General features: G+C 40.4%; 1 protein-coding gene across 4 annotated transcripts; it reads right to left on the reverse strand.

Annotated features, from left to right (window-relative positions):
- Window positions 1-95: 95 nt before the first annotated feature.
- Window positions 96-19,053, reverse strand: sidt2 (SID1 transmembrane family, member 2). 4 transcript variants are annotated; one of them, XM_048264772.1, is made up of 27 exons: window positions 18,075-19,052; window positions 17,858-17,979; window positions 16,476-16,640; window positions 16,274-16,319; window positions 15,796-15,897; window positions 15,561-15,644; window positions 15,083-15,182; window positions 9,870-9,935; window positions 9,673-9,766; window positions 9,013-9,062; window positions 8,692-8,703; window positions 7,398-7,442; window positions 7,148-7,222; window positions 6,662-6,777; window positions 6,467-6,540; window positions 5,026-5,092; window positions 4,430-4,503; window positions 3,996-4,119; window positions 3,712-3,829; window positions 2,946-3,082; window positions 2,358-2,466; window positions 1,993-2,069; window positions 1,752-1,798; window positions 1,397-1,502; window positions 1,135-1,245; window positions 797-910; window positions 96-704 (listed from the first exon to the last, which is right to left on the reverse strand). In XM_048264772.1, the coding sequence occupies exons 1-27, from the start codon at window positions 18,324-18,326 to the stop codon at window positions 642-644; spliced, it is 2,550 nt and encodes an 849-aa protein (XP_048120729.1). In that variant the 5' UTR covers window positions 18,327-19,052; the 3' UTR covers window positions 96-641. The 4 variants fall into 4 exon arrangements, with proteins under 4 accessions (XP_048120729.1, XP_048120728.1, XP_048120731.1 ...); XM_048264771.1 differs by having other exon boundaries at window positions 7,148-7,225; window positions 18,075-19,051; XM_048264774.1 differs by lacking the exon at window positions 8,692-8,703 and having other exon boundaries at window positions 18,075-19,053.
- Between the last annotated feature and the right edge of the window lie 303 nt (window positions 19,054-19,356).

Raw genomic sequence — 19,356 nt, forward strand, 5'->3', positions numbered from 1 at the left:
TCTTATCCAGGTACATTCGGTGTCTCTGATGTACTCTGATGTGTGGTTAGAATACTAATATGCATTGTGTCTAATCTAAATGAAACAGCCATATATTTTGACTTTTCACACATTCAATAATAATTTATTTTCTTGTCTGTTAATCATTTTATTGTAAAACCGTAAGAGAACATAATACAAGTCATAACACAAAACAAAAGATACTTTATCCCATTATTAAAGGTGTAACCTTTCTAAATAGTGCAACAGCTGCTCATCACAAGCATGTTCATGATTTACTGATATACAATCAATTCTTGTAAGATCAATTCAGCAATAGTACAGTATGGGAGCTTGACCACAGGAAGGACTCAAAACATTAAAGGCCACTGATTTGGCAAGACACATATTCCCTCTCAATCACAAACACGTAAAAAACAAACATCCTGATTGCAGTTATACAGACAGCAATGACAGTAGTCTCAATGGCATGATTGAAATGTGCAGGGATGTGATGATTTAACATTTATTAATTGGCACACTGAAACCATCCACTTGCCCGGGGCACAAAAGCGTCAGTCGTTCTTTCTTCGCATTTACGTGCAATTAGGTTTGCGCCCATGCAAATGACTGACTGGCACAGGTGAGAGTTAGTCCATGGATTAAAACACATAGATTTTGTCTCTCTGTACGTTGTCAAGATCGTCATCCATAGTCAGCAGAACCTGTAGGGAGAAGTTGAAAGTTGTTGTCAGGATAAAGGCTCTAAGAGATGGGTCAGGTTGGCACAGCATTTGAGCAACTACAGATGACTCACCAGGAAGGAGCCAAACATGGCGATGGAGGAGAGGAAATGCCAGATGTCATGATCATCAAAGAATGAGAGCAGGATGCACTCTCGGTTGTGCTCACGAGACTCAGCAGGAGTTTTCTACAGCAAGACGGAGCATAAACTAGTGACCACACTGATGAATACAGTTGGTTGGTCGTGTGAGTCTTTTATGTTTTGCATGTATCCATGACAACAGACTGGTTAAATTACTTCTAGATTTAATACACAACAATTTAAGTGTTTATATGCAATATTTTCCATACTACATTGCTGACATTAATGTAGTTAAAATGCTGCCGGGTATGGCCATGTTCATTACTGACCTGCCACGTGCTGAGTCCTTGGAAAAAGAAGAACAGTGCAAAGCCCCAAACCACTGCTGTGAAGAGGATACACACCAGGGCCAAGCACTGGATTCGCTCACCACTGCGGAGCTACACACACACACACACACACAAACAAATAATTTAAAAAACATTGTAACATTGTACTTATCCTATGCACAATGACAATTAAGTTGAATCTAATCTAAAAAAAAAAAAAAGGGTAAGTCACCGTTAAAAATGCACAGAATTGTATACTCACCTTCATAATGATGTAAAAGGCAAAGTACAGCAGAAGATTGCAGATGGCAATGGCTAGTAGATATGAAGCAAAGTCACTGGGCCTCTCAATCAGACCATATGCAGCCCTGAAGAGCATTTGAAGGGGTTACTGGATATCTGATTCTGTTCTCTACTGAAATGTTGTTGTTCCACTAATACAAAGTATTTGAAGCAACTATTCATGCATGAAATGCTACTAAAATCTTAACATTAAATGTAATCTTATATTATTTCATTCTCATTCTTTACAGTATTTGTGTCTAGATACAAAGCCATGCCATATACACAGTCAATAGGAAATGTAATTGTTATATAGCAGTGAAGTGTATACTTACAGGGACCAGTTAACAATGTTTCCCATGACAAGTAACACCATCCGGTCCTAGGATAAACAAACACCAGACACAAATACTTTTTAAAGTGTACTCACGGATAATCAAGCATGATTTTTGATCTCCTACAAGTTTTCTTGACCTCCCACATGTTTATAATATTTCCTGAGAAATGTTTTACCAATATATGCGCATAGTTGCTTTTCAAGAAACATGACCAGTCTGATGTTTGTGTCTTACTCACAATGTACATGGGACCACTGCATGTTCTGATACAGTCTGTGTAGACAATGTGCAGTATCCGACGGAAAACTCCGGAATCTGTAATCCACAATTGATTTACAAAAAATGCCTTTTCATATACAATATTTTCTGTTCTGTTACAGCCAAAGAATAGCATTACATGCTAAGCCTAGACTGAATACATATTGATGGAAATAAAATAAAACAGTGTAATGACCTATATATTGTTTATTTTCCTGAAAATATATTGTAAATATATTGTTTGATACACCCTTTTAAAACCAACAGTCATGTGTATGGGCCAACACTGAGGGCACGACCATGTCAATTCTGCCTCTGCTATGGAAATCATGACAAAGAGCTCACCAAGCCGCCAGCGGCCCATGTAGTACAGTTGAGTACTGAGGAGCATTGTGGCCAGGATGTGGATCACCGAGAAGACGATCCAGAAAACAGTGTTCCCTTTTCCAAACACCTACGAGGAAACACAAAAACACACTTTAAACATTCTTCCACACACAGCAGTGACCACTGATATTTAGAAAAATCATTTCATTCCACACAAACTGGCTGTTGTCAACCACAGGCAGTGAACAAAACTAATTCACGATCAGTTTCAGAATAATCTACCCATGACATACAGTAAACTTGTTTTACCAAGGGACAACATTAAGGTGGGGATCACACTGGAAATAACGAAGGGGCAGCGGTAAGCGTAACACAACGCTCACACCATAATAAGTTCTATCTCGTTCCCAAGTAACACAAACTACGCTAGCATTGCGCTTTGAAAGATGAATCAAGTTCAATGATCAGCTTGTTCAACGCTAGCGCTGCCACAGTTCCGCTGCCAAACCATAGAGAACAATATGAAACCTGCCGCTTGCCACTGGCCAGTGTGATCCCCGCCTAATGCAGATGGTGATTAGAAGGTTAAATCAATGCTGCACTTACCACACCCAGCACAGAGAAGAAGATGACTGCCGCAAGGCAGGCATAGGCAGTGTAGGCACTGGCATTGATGTCTGGATGCCTCTTTTGGTAAAGTTTCAGCATACAGAGTCCAGCAATCATGTACATAAAGGATGTGTCTACGAAGGAAAGGGAAATTGATTTCAGACAGAACCCCTTGATCTTTCTAGTGTGATTCCTGCAATGACCTGTTGTGTCCAACTCAAAACAAAAATGTGTGTGTGGATCGAGGTTATAGCAGAGCACTCTGTTTTCTGTCCTGTAACAAGGTCTAGCGTTTTGGTCTGAGCAGTTGTGGCTCCTAAATGTTTCAACTCCAAAATGTTTCAACAACAAAACTAGAAGTTGACTGGGGCAAAGTGAAAAACACATCTTAAATAATCATGCACATGGACAGTTAACACAATTAAGAACTTCCCTACCCCTAAACATCAGCTTGTCGAGCGATAACGTAGATTATGACAGCAATTAAGCAATCGGCAGATTGGTAATACTGTTAACCTGCTTTTTAAATTCAATCTTATTGTTAGCATGTCATTGTTTTGAACAAAAGCATGAAGATATATTTTTTACAACCATCAACACTGATTTACTGGATAACACTGATTCAAATATAGTCTATATACCTACATATGCTTATTTATCATTATTTTTACCATTTATGTGTCAAAATCAACGTTATCGCTCGATAAGCAGTGTAGCCTTCTGACATTCAGCATAAACCGCATACTCAATATAATGATCTCACCAAACTGAAAGTTTGTGTAGTTGGGACAGACATGGTAGCAGGCACTGAGAAGCCCCTCCATCATCAGAGCTGTGCCCATTGCATAAAACAGACCAAAGTGTTTCGGAATTCCACATTCCTGAGAAAGAGAGAGAGAGAGAGAGAGAGAGAGAAAAGAGAGAAACAGAGAGGTTCTATTTAATACTTTATATAATCATAGCGGCATAATGTATGTGTTATATTTCATGTGATGCATGGGATAATCTACATTATATTGCTCTCTGATTTGCTGAGATTCATCTCACCAATGCAGCCAGGTCATTCCGTACAAGCGCGCGGTTGTGTTTCATGTCTCTCTGAAGCACAATGAGGAGGAAGAGCAACCCCAGCATCACGTAACCAACGTTACTCAGAATATTGTTGAAGGAACTAAATGAAAATAATTAAAAATAATTCAATAAATAAACTCAGCATGACAATTGAATGCACTAAAATCAACAAGTGGGCTTCATAACTGCTTCATTAATATTTAATAAACATGTAACATTTTCTAAGAGACAAGTGAAGCAGTGCTTTGTGAAAAGAAAATATATCTAATACATTTTTCAGTGTCGAAGTCTCTTGTAGTACATACTACAGGTTTCCTGGTCTGGATTTCAAGAAAAAAATGTTTTATTTAGCAAAAGCCCTACCAAACAACAGGGAACGAGGGGTTAACAACTTATGTAAATAAACAAACCTGAGTGCTCCCAATGGGTGTGCACACAGGAAGTTGTAGTAACAGATGTCTTGATTTCCTGTCACGTTCACAACCTGTTAATATATATATAAATGTAAATGTATAAATGTATATGTAAATATATATATATATATATATATATATATTTTTTTTTTTTTTTTTTTTTTTTTTTTTTTTAAAAAAAGAAAAAACTATTTAGCATTAGTGTTGTTTGACACACATCAGTTTTACTGTAAAACTGTTTTCACATTGTTTCGGTCTGATGGAGATCGATGAGGAGCCTGAGCTCAGGCTGGGGCAGTCAGCCAAATCCAGTCTAATTATAACACCTACTTTCTCAGGCCAAAGAGAGAATAAGGTCTCTCTATTCTAAGCCCTTATCAAATGTCCTTGCAAGGGGTTCTGCAATGTAACAATCTGATTACTGATGAGGAGTAAAATCTATGTGTAAACCTCCTGTTACACATTAATTATTTATGTATATACTGCAAGGACTACACCATCTAAGTATTTAAATTAACCACTAAATTCACCACTGTAAGATATGACGAGTGTAGTGTTCTTAAATATGTTACAAAACAAGGAGACAGAAGTACCGTCTGGTATGTGATGACCAGCTGGATCACAGGTAGAGCATAGAACACAGCTATGGTGGAAATGTTCCTGTGAAGAAAAAACATCCACTTGTTACCTCACCATCATTCCCTAACTGATCATATTACAAATAACAAGGCATCATTTCACATCAATTAAGGCCTCCCAAAACTGAAGCTCAAGGTTTTGTTGTATATGAAATTAATACCCACACTATTACTGGAATCATAGCGCTAAACATTATGGACATATTGATGATATTGATATGTGCATGTTCTACACATGCAGTTACAATAACGAAGAACATACTGTACAATCTCTGGTCTATTTCCTACCAGTGAACATATTTTCCAATTGCATATTTATGAAATGGTAAATAAAAGGTCCCATACTATGAAAAAATAAATACTTTTTCAGTGCTTTAATGCATGTTTTGGGGTATCTGGGATGGGTAACAACGTAACAAGCCATTCAGAACTTCCATGACCTCAAGCAGAGAAGCTTGTTGAATAAAACCACCAAAATTGTTCCTATCTGGACCACATCTCCGTTTGTGACTGAAGAACGAAAGTGCAAAAAATTGCTTTCATCCTGCAACCTGTTACTAAAATGTTGATGCAAAGCCATTGTGCATTATGCTTGTGTTCGTAAAGGAACAGCTACACAAACAGAGTGCTCTAAACAGGGCTCCTCAGACAGAGTTGAAAAGGAGTTGTGGAGCTATTGACGTGGGTAAAACGCCAAGGAAAATGTCTTGTCCTGAAAAACATTATTTCTGAGTAGAAACAAATCAGCGTTTATTGAGATCTCACCTGTTTCTCCAAACCACTCTTAGTAGAAATAAGGTGACATCCTTTAAACCAATGAGAGTGACATCTGTCATTCCCTTTAACAGCAAGCAGCATTTATTTCTTGAATTTCCCCTTGGGGATCAATAAAGTATTTATCTATGTATCTATCTAGCACAACTTCAAACAGCGCATTGGAATTTTGATGGTCACCGGCGTATTTGAAGGAATCTGCTTGCATGCAAGACCAAATTGAACAGGTATTCCACTAAACCATGCTTTATTAAAAACCTAGCAGAGTATAGCCTACACGCATCTGCACTCCTCTATTATTTGAACTCATAGGCAAAGTGAAACTAACTTCTTCGTCGCTTTGCGTCGTGATGAGAATACACTTTGCGCCGCACTTTTGACCATCATAATAGAGCCCCTTGAGTTGAACTTAAATTCAACTTGGGCTGAGACAAGAGGAAGGCCATTTCTCAGCTGTGAAATTGAGAAGCAGGTCAGATCTCATTTCATTGCTTCCCTATGAGTAAATAAAGAACCTGGCCAAAAACTGAAAGGCCTTGGATTCTGTGGTAACTGGGTCTCTCTCCAGATACAGTGCATACTGGACATTATAGCAAAATTACCACCTTTTGTTACCACTCACCAGAAGTAGATCTGGTACTTTTTGCTTAGGATCCTCTTATCTTTGCGAGCCAGATCTGATACACAAAGGTATTTCTGCGACAGAAAGGGCAAACGAATTTCAGTAGCATTAATTAAAAGACATTTGAATGACATGTAAGATATGAAAAAATGTGAAAGCTTTCCTGAATATGACATCAAAATGGCATCAACATACCTTAGTGCGGACAATGTTCTTATCATAGTCAATGTCTGCCAATGTGTCATAATCGTCTTCTTCAACAGAACTGAGAGAATCCTGTCGACTGCAGCCAACACTCTCCAAAGACCGTTCTAATGGAGAGACATGGTGATGGACAACAACATAGTTGGAATAACGCATGGAGACAGATTTTGGTGGCCAAATCAATATGATTATAGTGACACAAATTAATTTAAAAGCCTAGAATCTTCAATGGCACGCTCACTCAATACCAACTGATTACAATGAATCGATATGAAAATGTGCTATTCTAGGGAATTCCTATGACTGTAACAATGACCCTTTTTTGCAATTTTCTTGTGGCAGCACGTACAAGATATTTTAATAACTGTTGAATCCATTCTAAATATACATTAAGGATAATATTATCTCAATAATATTATCTCATTCAATAATGAGATTCAAATATATTGCAAATTTGTGTGCTTCTGTTGTCCATACCCATGTATCCATAGTGAACTTTAGCTGATTCTATACTGTCAGTAATGGCCTCTGAGCTGAAAGAGCTTCCATTGTCTGCTAAATGAAAGAAGGAGAAAAGACAAAACAGAAGTTAAGGGAAGGGTGTACAGAAAGATGCAAGACGCTAGAGTAAGGTCGGTGATTTATGCCATGTGATATTTCCACACATGACTATGGCTCTCATGGGAGATAGCTCTCAGATTGAGGATAATGTCGACACATGACTTACCGACTGAACCGTACTCATAAGGTAAGGGAGTGACCAGGCCTTTTCCTGCAAAAGGACAGAAAAACACTTAGAAAAATACAGAAGTTATAATTCATACTCCAATAAAAATGACTGTTTAACACTATAAAAGCATTCAAAAAACTGGAGAATTGTTAAGCACATGATGGTTTGTTTTCCTCAACTGACCACAATGTTATCCTAGTTTTACACTGCTCAAATGTTGGTTGATTGGTTGCAAACTTTGATTGATTCATCAAAGAAGGACAAGATATCCATGTTTTCCAGGATCTGTTCACATCTCTACTTGCTCTTAATTTAACTGTAATTTTATTTCAGCTCAAATGCTAAATCATTTTCATAAAATTTGAGAGCACACTTCGTAGTTTTATGGTTTACTTTACTTAATAAATGTTAGTTTTCTTATGTATATTAGTTCATTTAAATTCAGTCAATTATGATTGCCTATGCATTATGTAATGCACATTATCAAATCAGCATTGGAAAATGCATTATTAGAGACAGTATAGCAAAGAAACAGACAAAAGACACTAGTTTGTGAATGTAAAAACCTGTAACCCAAAACAATGCATGCATGCAGTATGTATGTTAAGTAAAAAGACCCTCTCTGAAGCTTTAAGAGACATCCTAGTAAAAATGCTAGCACCTAACGTTGCAGCTCTGGAAAAAATTTAGAAACCACTGCACATTTTTCCGATGTCATCCTACGATTGCTGAGTGACATTTGAATGAGTTGACGGTCATATTCAAATTTTCAGTGGTCTCTTAATTTTGAATAAAAATGTCAACTCATTCGTAAGACACTTGCAATGGTGCAAGCAGCGGGTTCAAGTCCGGGCAGGTGCAAGGCTGAGCCGCATAACAGTTACACAAGTGAAAAGGAAAATGATCTTTTACTAAACATCCTGCTTCAATGTCTGTATATTTAGCCTTCTCCTGCTAAAGTCCCCACTGCAAGTCACCTGATAAGCTATTGATTGATGGAGAAAATCTGTCCAACAGCACTGATTCACTGTTTAATGAGATATGGTGTTGCGTGTTTCTCCTAGTTTAAACATTCCTTTGTGTTTGGAGAGTTTCCTCTTAGAAACGTGTGACTAATGCCGGTTAAAAAAAATGCCGGTATATACATTTACACGCTTTATATGAATGTGACAGATTCAAGCTAAGCAACGTGAAATGCACTTTGACTATTGGTACCTGATGTGTGCACATTACAGCTAAAGGAGAGTCACTTATCAGGGACTTATCAGAAATATTGCAACAAGATGCTTACCCAACAGAGAGGCTGAGTTGAGAAACAAAGGGATTTCAGAAGAGAAACAAAAAGAGTGGAAAGTAGATTTAATTTCACAATCAACAATAATGTAAATGTTAAGAGTATTAAGCAGAAGAGCATTTGCTATTTTACATAAAATTTGGTTTCTGACCCTTCAACCATGTGGAGTTCTAAAATTATGCCACTCAGATAGACACAATATCATTATTTGCCTATTGCCTATGGCTAATTAAGATTACAGTTCCTACAGTTCCTCTACAGAAGCTAATACTTGTCTATGCTGACATGCGTTCTCTGTGCCAGGTTCCTGAAGCTTACCTGTCTCTGCAGGTGACATATCTGGGTGGCACTCCCTCTTATGGTGACCTCTGCAAAAAAACCACCAGCAAAGCACAGAAAAATAAACACAACAATTTCTCTCAGTTGGTCACTTTATCTAATTACATCTTCATTCTATCCTGGTAGAACTACACATAACAGCTGGATTTTCATTTGGATATGGTAGAGGTCATGTACTGTACACATTGGAAAGTGAATCATTCTCTCCATAAAGGTGAGTTACTGAAGCACCTAACCAAACAACACTGGTTTTATAAAATGTAAAATCAATAAAACGTAATGACCTATCAGGCAACAAGGTAACAATATCATAAGCATTAGTCCTTACACAAGGATAGCTATGATGCTTACTTAAGATACTTAAAGACTTAGGACTTAAGTCTAATGTTTGAACATTAGTCTTTCATCAAAATAAGGGCCTGCTATGGCATATATACGCTACATTTCTGAGACATTTCATAGGCCTACTGACACTTATAAAATACAGTACCATGTCTGGAGTTTATTCAGTAGACATCTACCCCAAAAACAAGTATGGACTTGACTCTTACTGTTTGTCTGTTGTGTCATGTGGTTGTATGGACTTGACTCTTACTGTTTCTTAGTGACATGTCACATGGTTGCTGTTATTCTGCTTACCTCTTACTTTCCACACAGGCCATCAGGAAGGTGAGCACGTAAAATGAGAGGAAGATGCCCAGGCAGAAGAGCATCCCCATGACATACACCTCCGCTACAGGAAAAGGAGTGTGAAAAACCAAGCATGTTTGAACTGCAAATTACAAATTAAGGTCTAGTACTTACAAGAAATAACCAGCAGTAACAATGTAACTTACATTTTATAGCCGGGGAAACAACTACATCAAGAGTTTTACTCCGGTTTCCAGGATCCATCAATTGATCTGAAATAGGATTACAGACAGACATCAGCATTTCATAACAGCAGCTATACAGGGGGTATTCTTTGTAATGTAGATAGATTCTTTATTTATCCTGAGGGAAATTTTAGACATGTTACAATGTATGGATTAGGGATGGCACGGTTTTTGAAAAATGCTCCGAACCGTGCGGCTGGCATGTCACGGTTCGGAGTGTGTGTTCGTCGTACGGTCCTACGGTTCAGGCTAGTTATGGCATGCGCAATTGATTCCCATGTGACAATGTGTTTCCCTTTCGCGCAAGAGTAGGAGTATAGTTTTGAGTGCTGCTTGCGACTGGAGTCTTTAGAAATGGCAAGTCGCGAGACAAAGACTGCGGGAGTTGCAGGATCGCCAGCCTCTTATAGGTCTGGTATGTGGGAACATTTCGGATTTGAGGTTACCTATGATGATAGAGTTAAGACGACAGAAAAGACTGCGACTGTGTGCAAACATTGTGCAACACGTGTTCAGTATGCTCTTGGCAACACTTCGAACATGCTAGGTCATATGAAAAGACGTCACCCCAATGTGTCTGTAGACAATTTAAGGAAGAAAGAGCCGCAGGCTACCCAACAACTTCTGTCCTCAGCATTTAAGCAGCCTCTCAGTGATAACTCGGCCAGGGCAATGGCCATAACGAAAGCAATCGGGATGTTAATTGCAAAAGATATGATGCCATATAGTGTGATTGAGGGTGAAGGATTTCGTCAGTTGATGAAAATACTCGAGCCCCGCTACAACATTCCCTCCCGCCCGACGCCGGCACCGCTGTAGTTCCAAAACTATACGACGAGACCGCGAAAAAACTTGTCAAAGAACTGTCCGACCACGCCCACGTAGCTCTCACCACCGATGGATTGCATTTATTGATAGCCACTAGCCAGCATGTTTTTTAATATTTAAAATATTACAGTGGCACTTTTACTTTAGATCAGAACTTTATGTTTCCAAATACTGCACTTTAATTTAAGAATTTAATTTAAGCTGCAAGAGTTACACTTTCTTTCTTTGTGTGCCAAAAAGGGGCATACGTTCCTGCAGATGGCAATAGTACACATTCTGCCTTTTATGCCAAATAAATGAAAAGATTGTTGAAATTATCAATGTCTTCCCTCTTGCTGTATCAAAATCTCAACTGTAGCTTAACGTTTCCTCAGACAATAATGTGCTTTATGTGAAGTCAAATTCAGTTTGTGCATTATTACATGATAACTATTCTTTAAATAGGCCTACTCTAGCCTAATTGTGGATGATTAAGCTATATGCTGAAATATGTTTCTGGAGTGTGAAAGATTAAAAGAAAAAATAACAACAAGAACCGTACCGAACCGAAAACCGTGACCCTAAACCGTGATACGAACCGAACCGTAGATTTTGTGAACCGTGCCACCCCTAGTATGGATGGATACCGATTTTGCTCAATTAGAACCATTTGCATACTTTGGTATATTTAATGTTTTGGATCCAAATTGTGTAAACCAAATTCAGGAAGAAATACTAAATGTATTCAAAATGCAGCCTCTAGTCTAAAGTCCGCAAGTTTTTCCGGTTGAGTGGCGCATGTAGATGCAGCGACTCCTTGCTTCTCCTGAACGTGCAGTGTTTTTTTGTTGTTAAAATGTGTTTTTCGGAATGTTTATCGCATGAAACTACGCCGAACGCATGTACAGCCGACAGCAACTGTTGCGAATACGGGAGGAAAACAACAGTATCGATGTTTTGGACATAAAAACAGAGACGCTGGCTGAACTGGGAATACTTCGCCTGCCTACCACAACATCGGACCCGTCTGCTTCACCTGGCGGCGTCACGCAAAGCGGTGTGCCAGGACAAGGAAGAGAGGCAAGCGAGCTGGCGCCGAACAAGGCTAGCAGCCAACCCAACTTCGCCCAGCAATACCATCCATATTCCTGGCAAGCGTAAGATCACTGGACAATAAGATGGGCGACATTAGGTTGCTAAGATCAGCAAACAAGACAGTGAGTAACTGCTGCGTGACTGTTATCACTGAATCATGGCTCAACGATAACATGCCCAACTCTGCTATACACCTGGAGCAGCTAACGTGCTATCGAGCTGACCGAGCCCTAGCAGACAAAAGACGTGGTGGAGGAGTTTGTGTTTACACACATGATGCTTGGTGCGAGGACGCCACGGTAGTACACAGACACTGCTCTCCACTGGCGGAGTTTATGATAATTAAGTGCCGACCCTTCTACCTCCCCAGGGAATTCACAGCGATTCTGCTGGTCGCGGTGTACATCCCCCCAGCAACAAAACAGTGACAGGAGCATGGCACTGAATGAGCTGTATCGGGCCGTCAGTGAACAACAAAGTGAACACCCGGATGCCTACACAATCATCGCTGGAGACTTCAATCACGCCAATCTCAAAACTGTACTACCCAAATTTCACCAACATGTAAACTTCCCAACAAGAGGACAAAACACCCTGGACCTTGTTTACACCCCACAGAAAGAAGCCTACAAAGCCAAACCCCTCCCCCCACATCGGGCAATCAGACCACATTAGCATCCTGCTGCTGCCCGATACAGACAAAGAGCAAAAGTCACCAAACCGGGTTCTGAAGGAGGTGAGAATGTGGCGGAGGGGGCCGTCTCACAACTTCAGGACTGCTTTGAAACAACAGACTGGGATATCTTCAAAACAGCTGCCACCCACAACAACCACATTGACATTGAGGAATACACAGACACTGTGACCTCCTACATCACCAAATGCATCGATGATGTTACAGAAATAAAACACATCACCACTGGGCCAACCAGAAGCCATGGCTGACAGGAGACGCCCACAGACTGCTGAGGGCCAGAGACAAAGCCTTCAGAGCTGGAGATGTAGCTGGCCTAAGAACAGCGAGGGCTAACCTGTCCCAGGGCATCAGGAAGGCAAAAAAGGATTACACAGACAAAATAACAACACACTTCAAAGACAGCAGAGATGCACAGAGCCTATGGCAGGGCATACAGGCCATCACTGACTACAAGCCTGCGCCACGGAGCTGTGAGAACAACACCTCTCTGCTAAATGACCTGAACAGTTTTTTCGCCCGTTTTGAAGCACAAAATGACACTCACCCACAGAAAACCCCACCTCCCCCCCACGACCAACCCCTGTACCTGTCCTCTGCTAGCGTGAAGAGGACACTAGCCACCATTAACCCATGCAAAGCAGCAGGCCCAGACAACATACCAGGACGAGTGTTGAAGGACTGTGCAGAAGAGCTGAAGGATGTTTTTACAGACATTTTCAACACCTCTCTGGAGCAAGCAGTCATCCCATCACTTTTCAAAACTGCCACCATCATACCCGTGCCAAAGAAATCATCACCATCATGCTTCAATGACTACCGTCCCTGTCCACTCCGCCCATAATCATGAAGTGCTTCGAACGGCTAGTCATGTCACACATCAAAGCCACCCTACCCCCCACCCTGGACCCCTTCCAGTTTGCATACCGAGCCAAATGATCCACGGAGGATGCAATCTGCTCTGGCCTCCATCCAGCCCTCACCCACTTAGACAATAAAGACTCATATGTGAGAATGCTGTTCATAGACTTCAGTTCAGCATTCAATACCATAATACCACAACAACTCATCAGCAAACTGGACAAGCTAGGATTCAGTACCTCCCTCTGCAACTGGCTGCTGGACTTCCTGTTGCAGAGACCACAAGCAGTACGTGTCGGGGACAACACTTCAAGCACTCTGACCCTGAGCACGGGGGCCCCTCAAGGGTGTGTGCTCAGCCCCCTGCTCTTCACACTGCTAACACATGACTGTACAACCACTCACAGCTCCAACCATCTGGTGAAGTTTGCGGACGACACAACACTGGCCTCATCGCCCTTAGTGATGAGGCTCACTACAGAGAAGAAGTAGACCTGCTGGCTAAATGGTGCAAAGACAACAACCTCCTGCTAAATGTCAGCAAGACCAAGGAGATTGTTGTAAACTTTCAGAGAGGCCACAAACAACTGCCACCACTGTCCATCGACGGAGATGTTGTGGAGAGAGTGAGCAGCACAAAATTTCTGGGGTGCACATCAGCGGCGACCTCTCCTGGACCACCAACACAGCATCACTGGCTAAGAAAGCCCAGCAGCCTCTACTTCTTGCAAATTGAAGAAGGCAAGTGCCGCCTCCTGTCATGACTACATTCTACAGAGGGACCATCGAGAGCATCGCCTCCAGCAGCATCACAGTGTGGGGCTGAAGCTGCACAGATCAGAACAGGAAGACCCTCCAGCGCACTGTTAACACAGCTAAGAGGATCATTGGAGCACCACTCCCCTCCCTGCAGGACATTTACACCACCCGCCTCACCCGCCAAAGCACTAATGATTGTCAAGGATACAACCCACCCTGCACACCGAACTGTTCAGCCTCCTGCCCTCTGGAAGCGGTACAGGAGCCTCCGCCCCCGCACCACCAGACTGGCAAGTAGCTTCATCCACCAAGCAATCAGGATGCTGAACACTCTACCCACTCTCCCATCACTGACAGCCCCCCCACTCCACCAGCCAGCCAGGAACCTAGGAAACTAGGATCCTGTCTACCCTAACCCCCGCCCCCAAGCCTGATATACTTGAAATTACTGCATACTGCATATCAATGTAAATATACAGGTCACACAAGCACAAGTTTAAACTTCATGTAACTGTTAAGACTATATAAATATACAACACAACTACCTCTATTTTTTTTATATATATATGTCCTATATTTCTATTCTGATACATACATGTTCTATATTTCAGTCTTGCACTTTAATTTAATGTTTATTGTCTATGGCTATGTCTATAGTATGTCTATGTCTGTATTTAAAGCATGTCTATGTCTGCATGGGAAAGTAAGAAACTAAATTTCAATTCTTTGTATGACCAGTGCATGTAAAGAAATTGACAATAAAAGCCGACTTGACTTGACTAAAGGAACAATGACCACTATAAAGAATAATGTGACACATATTTTGTTCTTTAACTCCCATTCATCTACATTGACTGGAATGAAGTTTACTGCTTCAACTGATAGGAGATGATCATTTCTGACTAAACCACTTAGTGTGTTTAAGGGTCATAAACAGACAGTGAACAGAGTGAGTCACCTGGCAATAGTGGGTAGTACTTCAGAGGACCCCCGCATGCCTCATCTTCAGTCTTCACCACAACAACCACATAAAAACTGTTGCTTGGGAAATCTTTTCTCTAAAAGAAAAAGAAAAAGAAAAATGGACTGTAAGAAATAGGAATGCAATATGTATACATATTCTTCTTATTAAACAAACATTTAGTTAAATAGAAGAACTTTGTCAGAACTCATTCATTCTCAGAATCAACAGGTGTTATCATTTGAATGCAATACTCATTTTCACATAACAGAGGATGGATTGTACACACAATACTGTCCACTTGCTGAGTGCACTTTATTCTTTGAATAATTTAATAAAACATAGACATCCTATTAATATGTACAATTTGGCCAATGCAATATCTCTACTCATTAACAGCAATAGGAGAGTAAGACAGAATAGATGTCGAGAACTTACGCTTATACTGTATGCACTGATTATGTTTACTCATTACCTGTACAGTAATGGCTGCTGTCTTGGTCATTGTCTGGTACATCCCAATGAAGGCAACATTGTTGTCCAAATCGTAGACTGGACACTGTCAAGGTTGAGCACAGGGTATTGGCAAACGGATTATGAAAAGTGTGTCGCTGCTCCACAAACTGAACTGACATCATTATGTAAAGTAGGGTCAGAGACACATGACTGTGCATGTGAATAAAAAAGTGGAAGTGGTCAGAACTGCTTACTTGTATGTCCTGAATGGACATGACTGAGCATGGGAAGTTTGTCTGCGAGTTCACTTTCACAATAACGGAGTCCACGCCATCAGGAAAGTCATATTTGAAATACTGTAGGGGGTTATAAAAAAACAATAGCTTCTATTTACTTTAGATTGTGCAATGGCTGCTGTTAACCAGGTCTGTGTTAATATTTAAGCATCAGCAGTTTTGTCAAGGCATAAACTGTGCTTATATTAAGGCGGCAAGTCACCCTCGGTGCTATCAAGTATCATACCCATTCACACAGACTTACCACACACCCTTAATATTCTAGAAATGTCTGTGCCACTTTAACAATTAGGAAAACAAATGAGGACAACGAGAGGTGGATGACTCTCCTACGCACTGGATGTGGACATCAAGCCATACAAAATATCCAGTGTGCACTTCTCTAATGTTTGTCAATTACACTCATCAATCAAACCTTTCTTGATTGAGTTCCTACCTGAGGTTGGGATGGAGTTGCAGTGAAGCTGAATTTCAGATCGGTCCTAGTGGAGGAAGACAGAAACATGTGAGCCTTCAGTTCCTCCTCTATTCCAGGAGACGAATTGGCACTTCAGCATTTAGATTACAAGGGCTCATTCCAATTTTGAATGGTCATTGTATTATTGCTAACATCTAGGCCTATGTTATCTCCTACTTACTGCAACGTGAAACTGTCCACACGACTGACACTGAACTGGTACTTGATTGTGGAACTTGAGAGCGTAGACACATCCACATAAAAGTACTCGGTCTCTGAGAGAGCACGTGTAGGTGGCTGACACAATGTACGTCCCACTTGGGTGTAAAGGTATTTCCTCTGGTACCTGCAAAAACAAAGAATGGGGTCACACACATACGATACATCTCAATGTCCCCCCTCACAAACTTTAATGTGGGTTCCCATTGACTTGGTGAGGGCTTAGGGCTGTCCCACTGTCCCACTGTGACATTGTGAAGTGCATGAGGACTCGCTCACACCCTTTTCGTGCCTTTCCCTTAACTTCACTTTACTCAAGGGAATAGCCAGCCAACTGCCAGAAAAGTTTGCAACACGTTTTTGGTGTAGTCAATTTAACAATAGGTCACAGGTGCGGTCCAATCCTTGTTATTAGGATTGATGATAGATTAGATAGATAGATAGATAGATAGATAGATAGATACTTTATTGATCCCTAGGGGAAATTCAAGATTTTGTGAAGCCCTACAGCCTCTAAAAACCCAATCATTTAACATCGGAGGTCAGTTTAGTCTTTGAGGGTTCAAGGCTTAGACCTTAAGGGGGGGGACATTGAGATTTACTCATAGAGTAGAACTCAACAGATTGCAAGGAGTTTGAAAACTCTGGAGTAATATACAAAGTAGTTATCTTATTTGCTGCAGTCTAGTGGTGGACAGCAAAAGAGGAAAGGAATGAACTGCTATGAACTATTGATAATAGTTGGCATGTGAAGAAATTGGCAATAAAGCAGACTTTGACTTTGACTTTTGATAATGTACAAGTGAGGTTGACACCCTCTAGGAATTTGCTTTCAGCTTAAGGACGTGTCAAAATAGTTTAAGCAAAATACCATAAGTGTGCTACATATCCTTACATTACATTAGTTGTTTAAGCGCTTATGTGTTATGGTTTGTATAATATTGTTTTATTTTCATTAGGCTGTTAATTAATTTGACATTATTGTTTATTATTGATATTCTCCTTAATGTAGTCTTACCATGTCATTGTTTTTATATTATTGATTGAATGGACTTTTTTGTTTTATTATTGCCTTTCCCCTCTTTTTCATTGCTTATTTTTATTAGGCTATTGATTGAATTGATATTGTTGTTTATTATTACTATTCTCCTTATTATATTTGACCAACATTCTAATCTGTCCCCTGTTCAATTTTAAATATTATGTTGTTTTGTATTTATGTGTCGCTTTGGACAAAGGCGTCTGCCAAATCCATAACCATAATCATTAATGATATGGAATCCTCATCAATGTGTTATTACATGCATAGAGAAGAGTCAACACAAATCCAGTAACATTACTCACAGGCCACGTAGGATTAGGGGGACTTGAAAGGACAACACAGCCTGCTTCTGCCTCACAACAAAAAGGATGGGGCTTTTTGTATTATTTGTCAGCAGATTCACCCACACTCTTACGCCTTCCGTCTGGATAAGAAATAGCAACAAATACGTACTGTGTGTTACATTTGAAGACATCACTTGAATGGTCCAAATATGTATTGTAATTCACATTACGTTACCTTGTTTCGAGAGACCGTGTGGTTGAAAGCGTAGATTGTCTGGATGCCAGTGTTCACTTCATCGTTGTAGGTAAAATCAAACTGCGCATCTTTTTGGACTATCTTATTTGTTTCTGTTGCTAACTCGTAACAGCTAATATTTAAGACTAATGTAAACAGCACGTACAGAGACCGTAATGTAAAATCCCATTTAAAACAAGTCGACAGAAAGCCAGAGGAAGGCTTGTGTCGAGATTTCCAACAGATCAGCATCCCTTCATTGAACTACCTCACCACAGTAACAGCCTGAACCGTTTGCTTTACTAACTTTAATCTATAGGCCTAAGTTAAAATCACAAAATATCGAACTGTCATTTACCAACAAGAACAAGAAACCTTAACCAACGACAGCAAGCTGTCTGGTTGTATCTAAATCGATATAGCTGCTACCCTCACTAGTGGATGATTACATTGAAAGTACAAGTTGCCTGGGTAGATGAGCAAACCGATGACAAAACGTTGGAATTAGACACGACTAACATAAAATGCTACTGCATTTTCAAGACAATCATTTGGAAGCTAGCACCACTACAGATACCTGCTGTAAGACATTTATCTATATGCATGTCAGCCAGTTAGCTAGCAGCAGGCTGGCTAGCTGTTGTTTCAGTCCAAAATCCTGTGTAGCCTACCTTTCCAGCAAATATATAACGTCAAACGTTACCAATCTAGATGATAAGACGTAGATGACGTCAATGTGTTATTGGACGTTTATTAACCTCTCGTAAAGTAACCGTACGACTCAGTTCTTAATGGCATCTTAACAGGTTGATTTCTAGAACTAGCTGTTGTTGTTGTCCCCGACTCACGGCGTAGCTTACGTCGACGTAAAGTACCCTCCAAGTACACCTCGCTGCAGCCAGCGGGAAGGCGAGGCTTGACATCAAGCCCCGCCCACATCCAACTCAGCTCTTTGCCTACGTCACTCCCCATACGCTTTGGCCAAAGATCCTTGAGACCGGCACATCCGGGAACTTGACTCGTGACAAACGTTCCCGCCCCTTTCGGGGGGAAAACAAACAATCCCTCTCATTAACTCCAACGCAAATTAGGGTCAATACACGTAATTCGTACAGAAATCGCAGGAGTAAATAATAACAAAAAATACCACAAATCAATATGACCACTCAATACATAACCACTTTGCCGGTCGTTGACCGTGAAAGATACCTACAAAAGCTTAATTCAATTCATATAAAAACATGTCCCTTCAGTCTCCCGAGTAGGCTACGAAGTGGTGCAA

This window comes from Alosa alosa, chromosome 15 (assembly GCF_017589495.1).
Source record: "Alosa alosa isolate M-15738 ecotype Scorff River chromosome 15, AALO_Geno_1.1, whole genome shotgun sequence".
Classification (NCBI taxonomy): Eukaryota; Metazoa; Chordata; class Actinopteri; order Clupeiformes; family Clupeidae; genus Alosa; species Alosa alosa.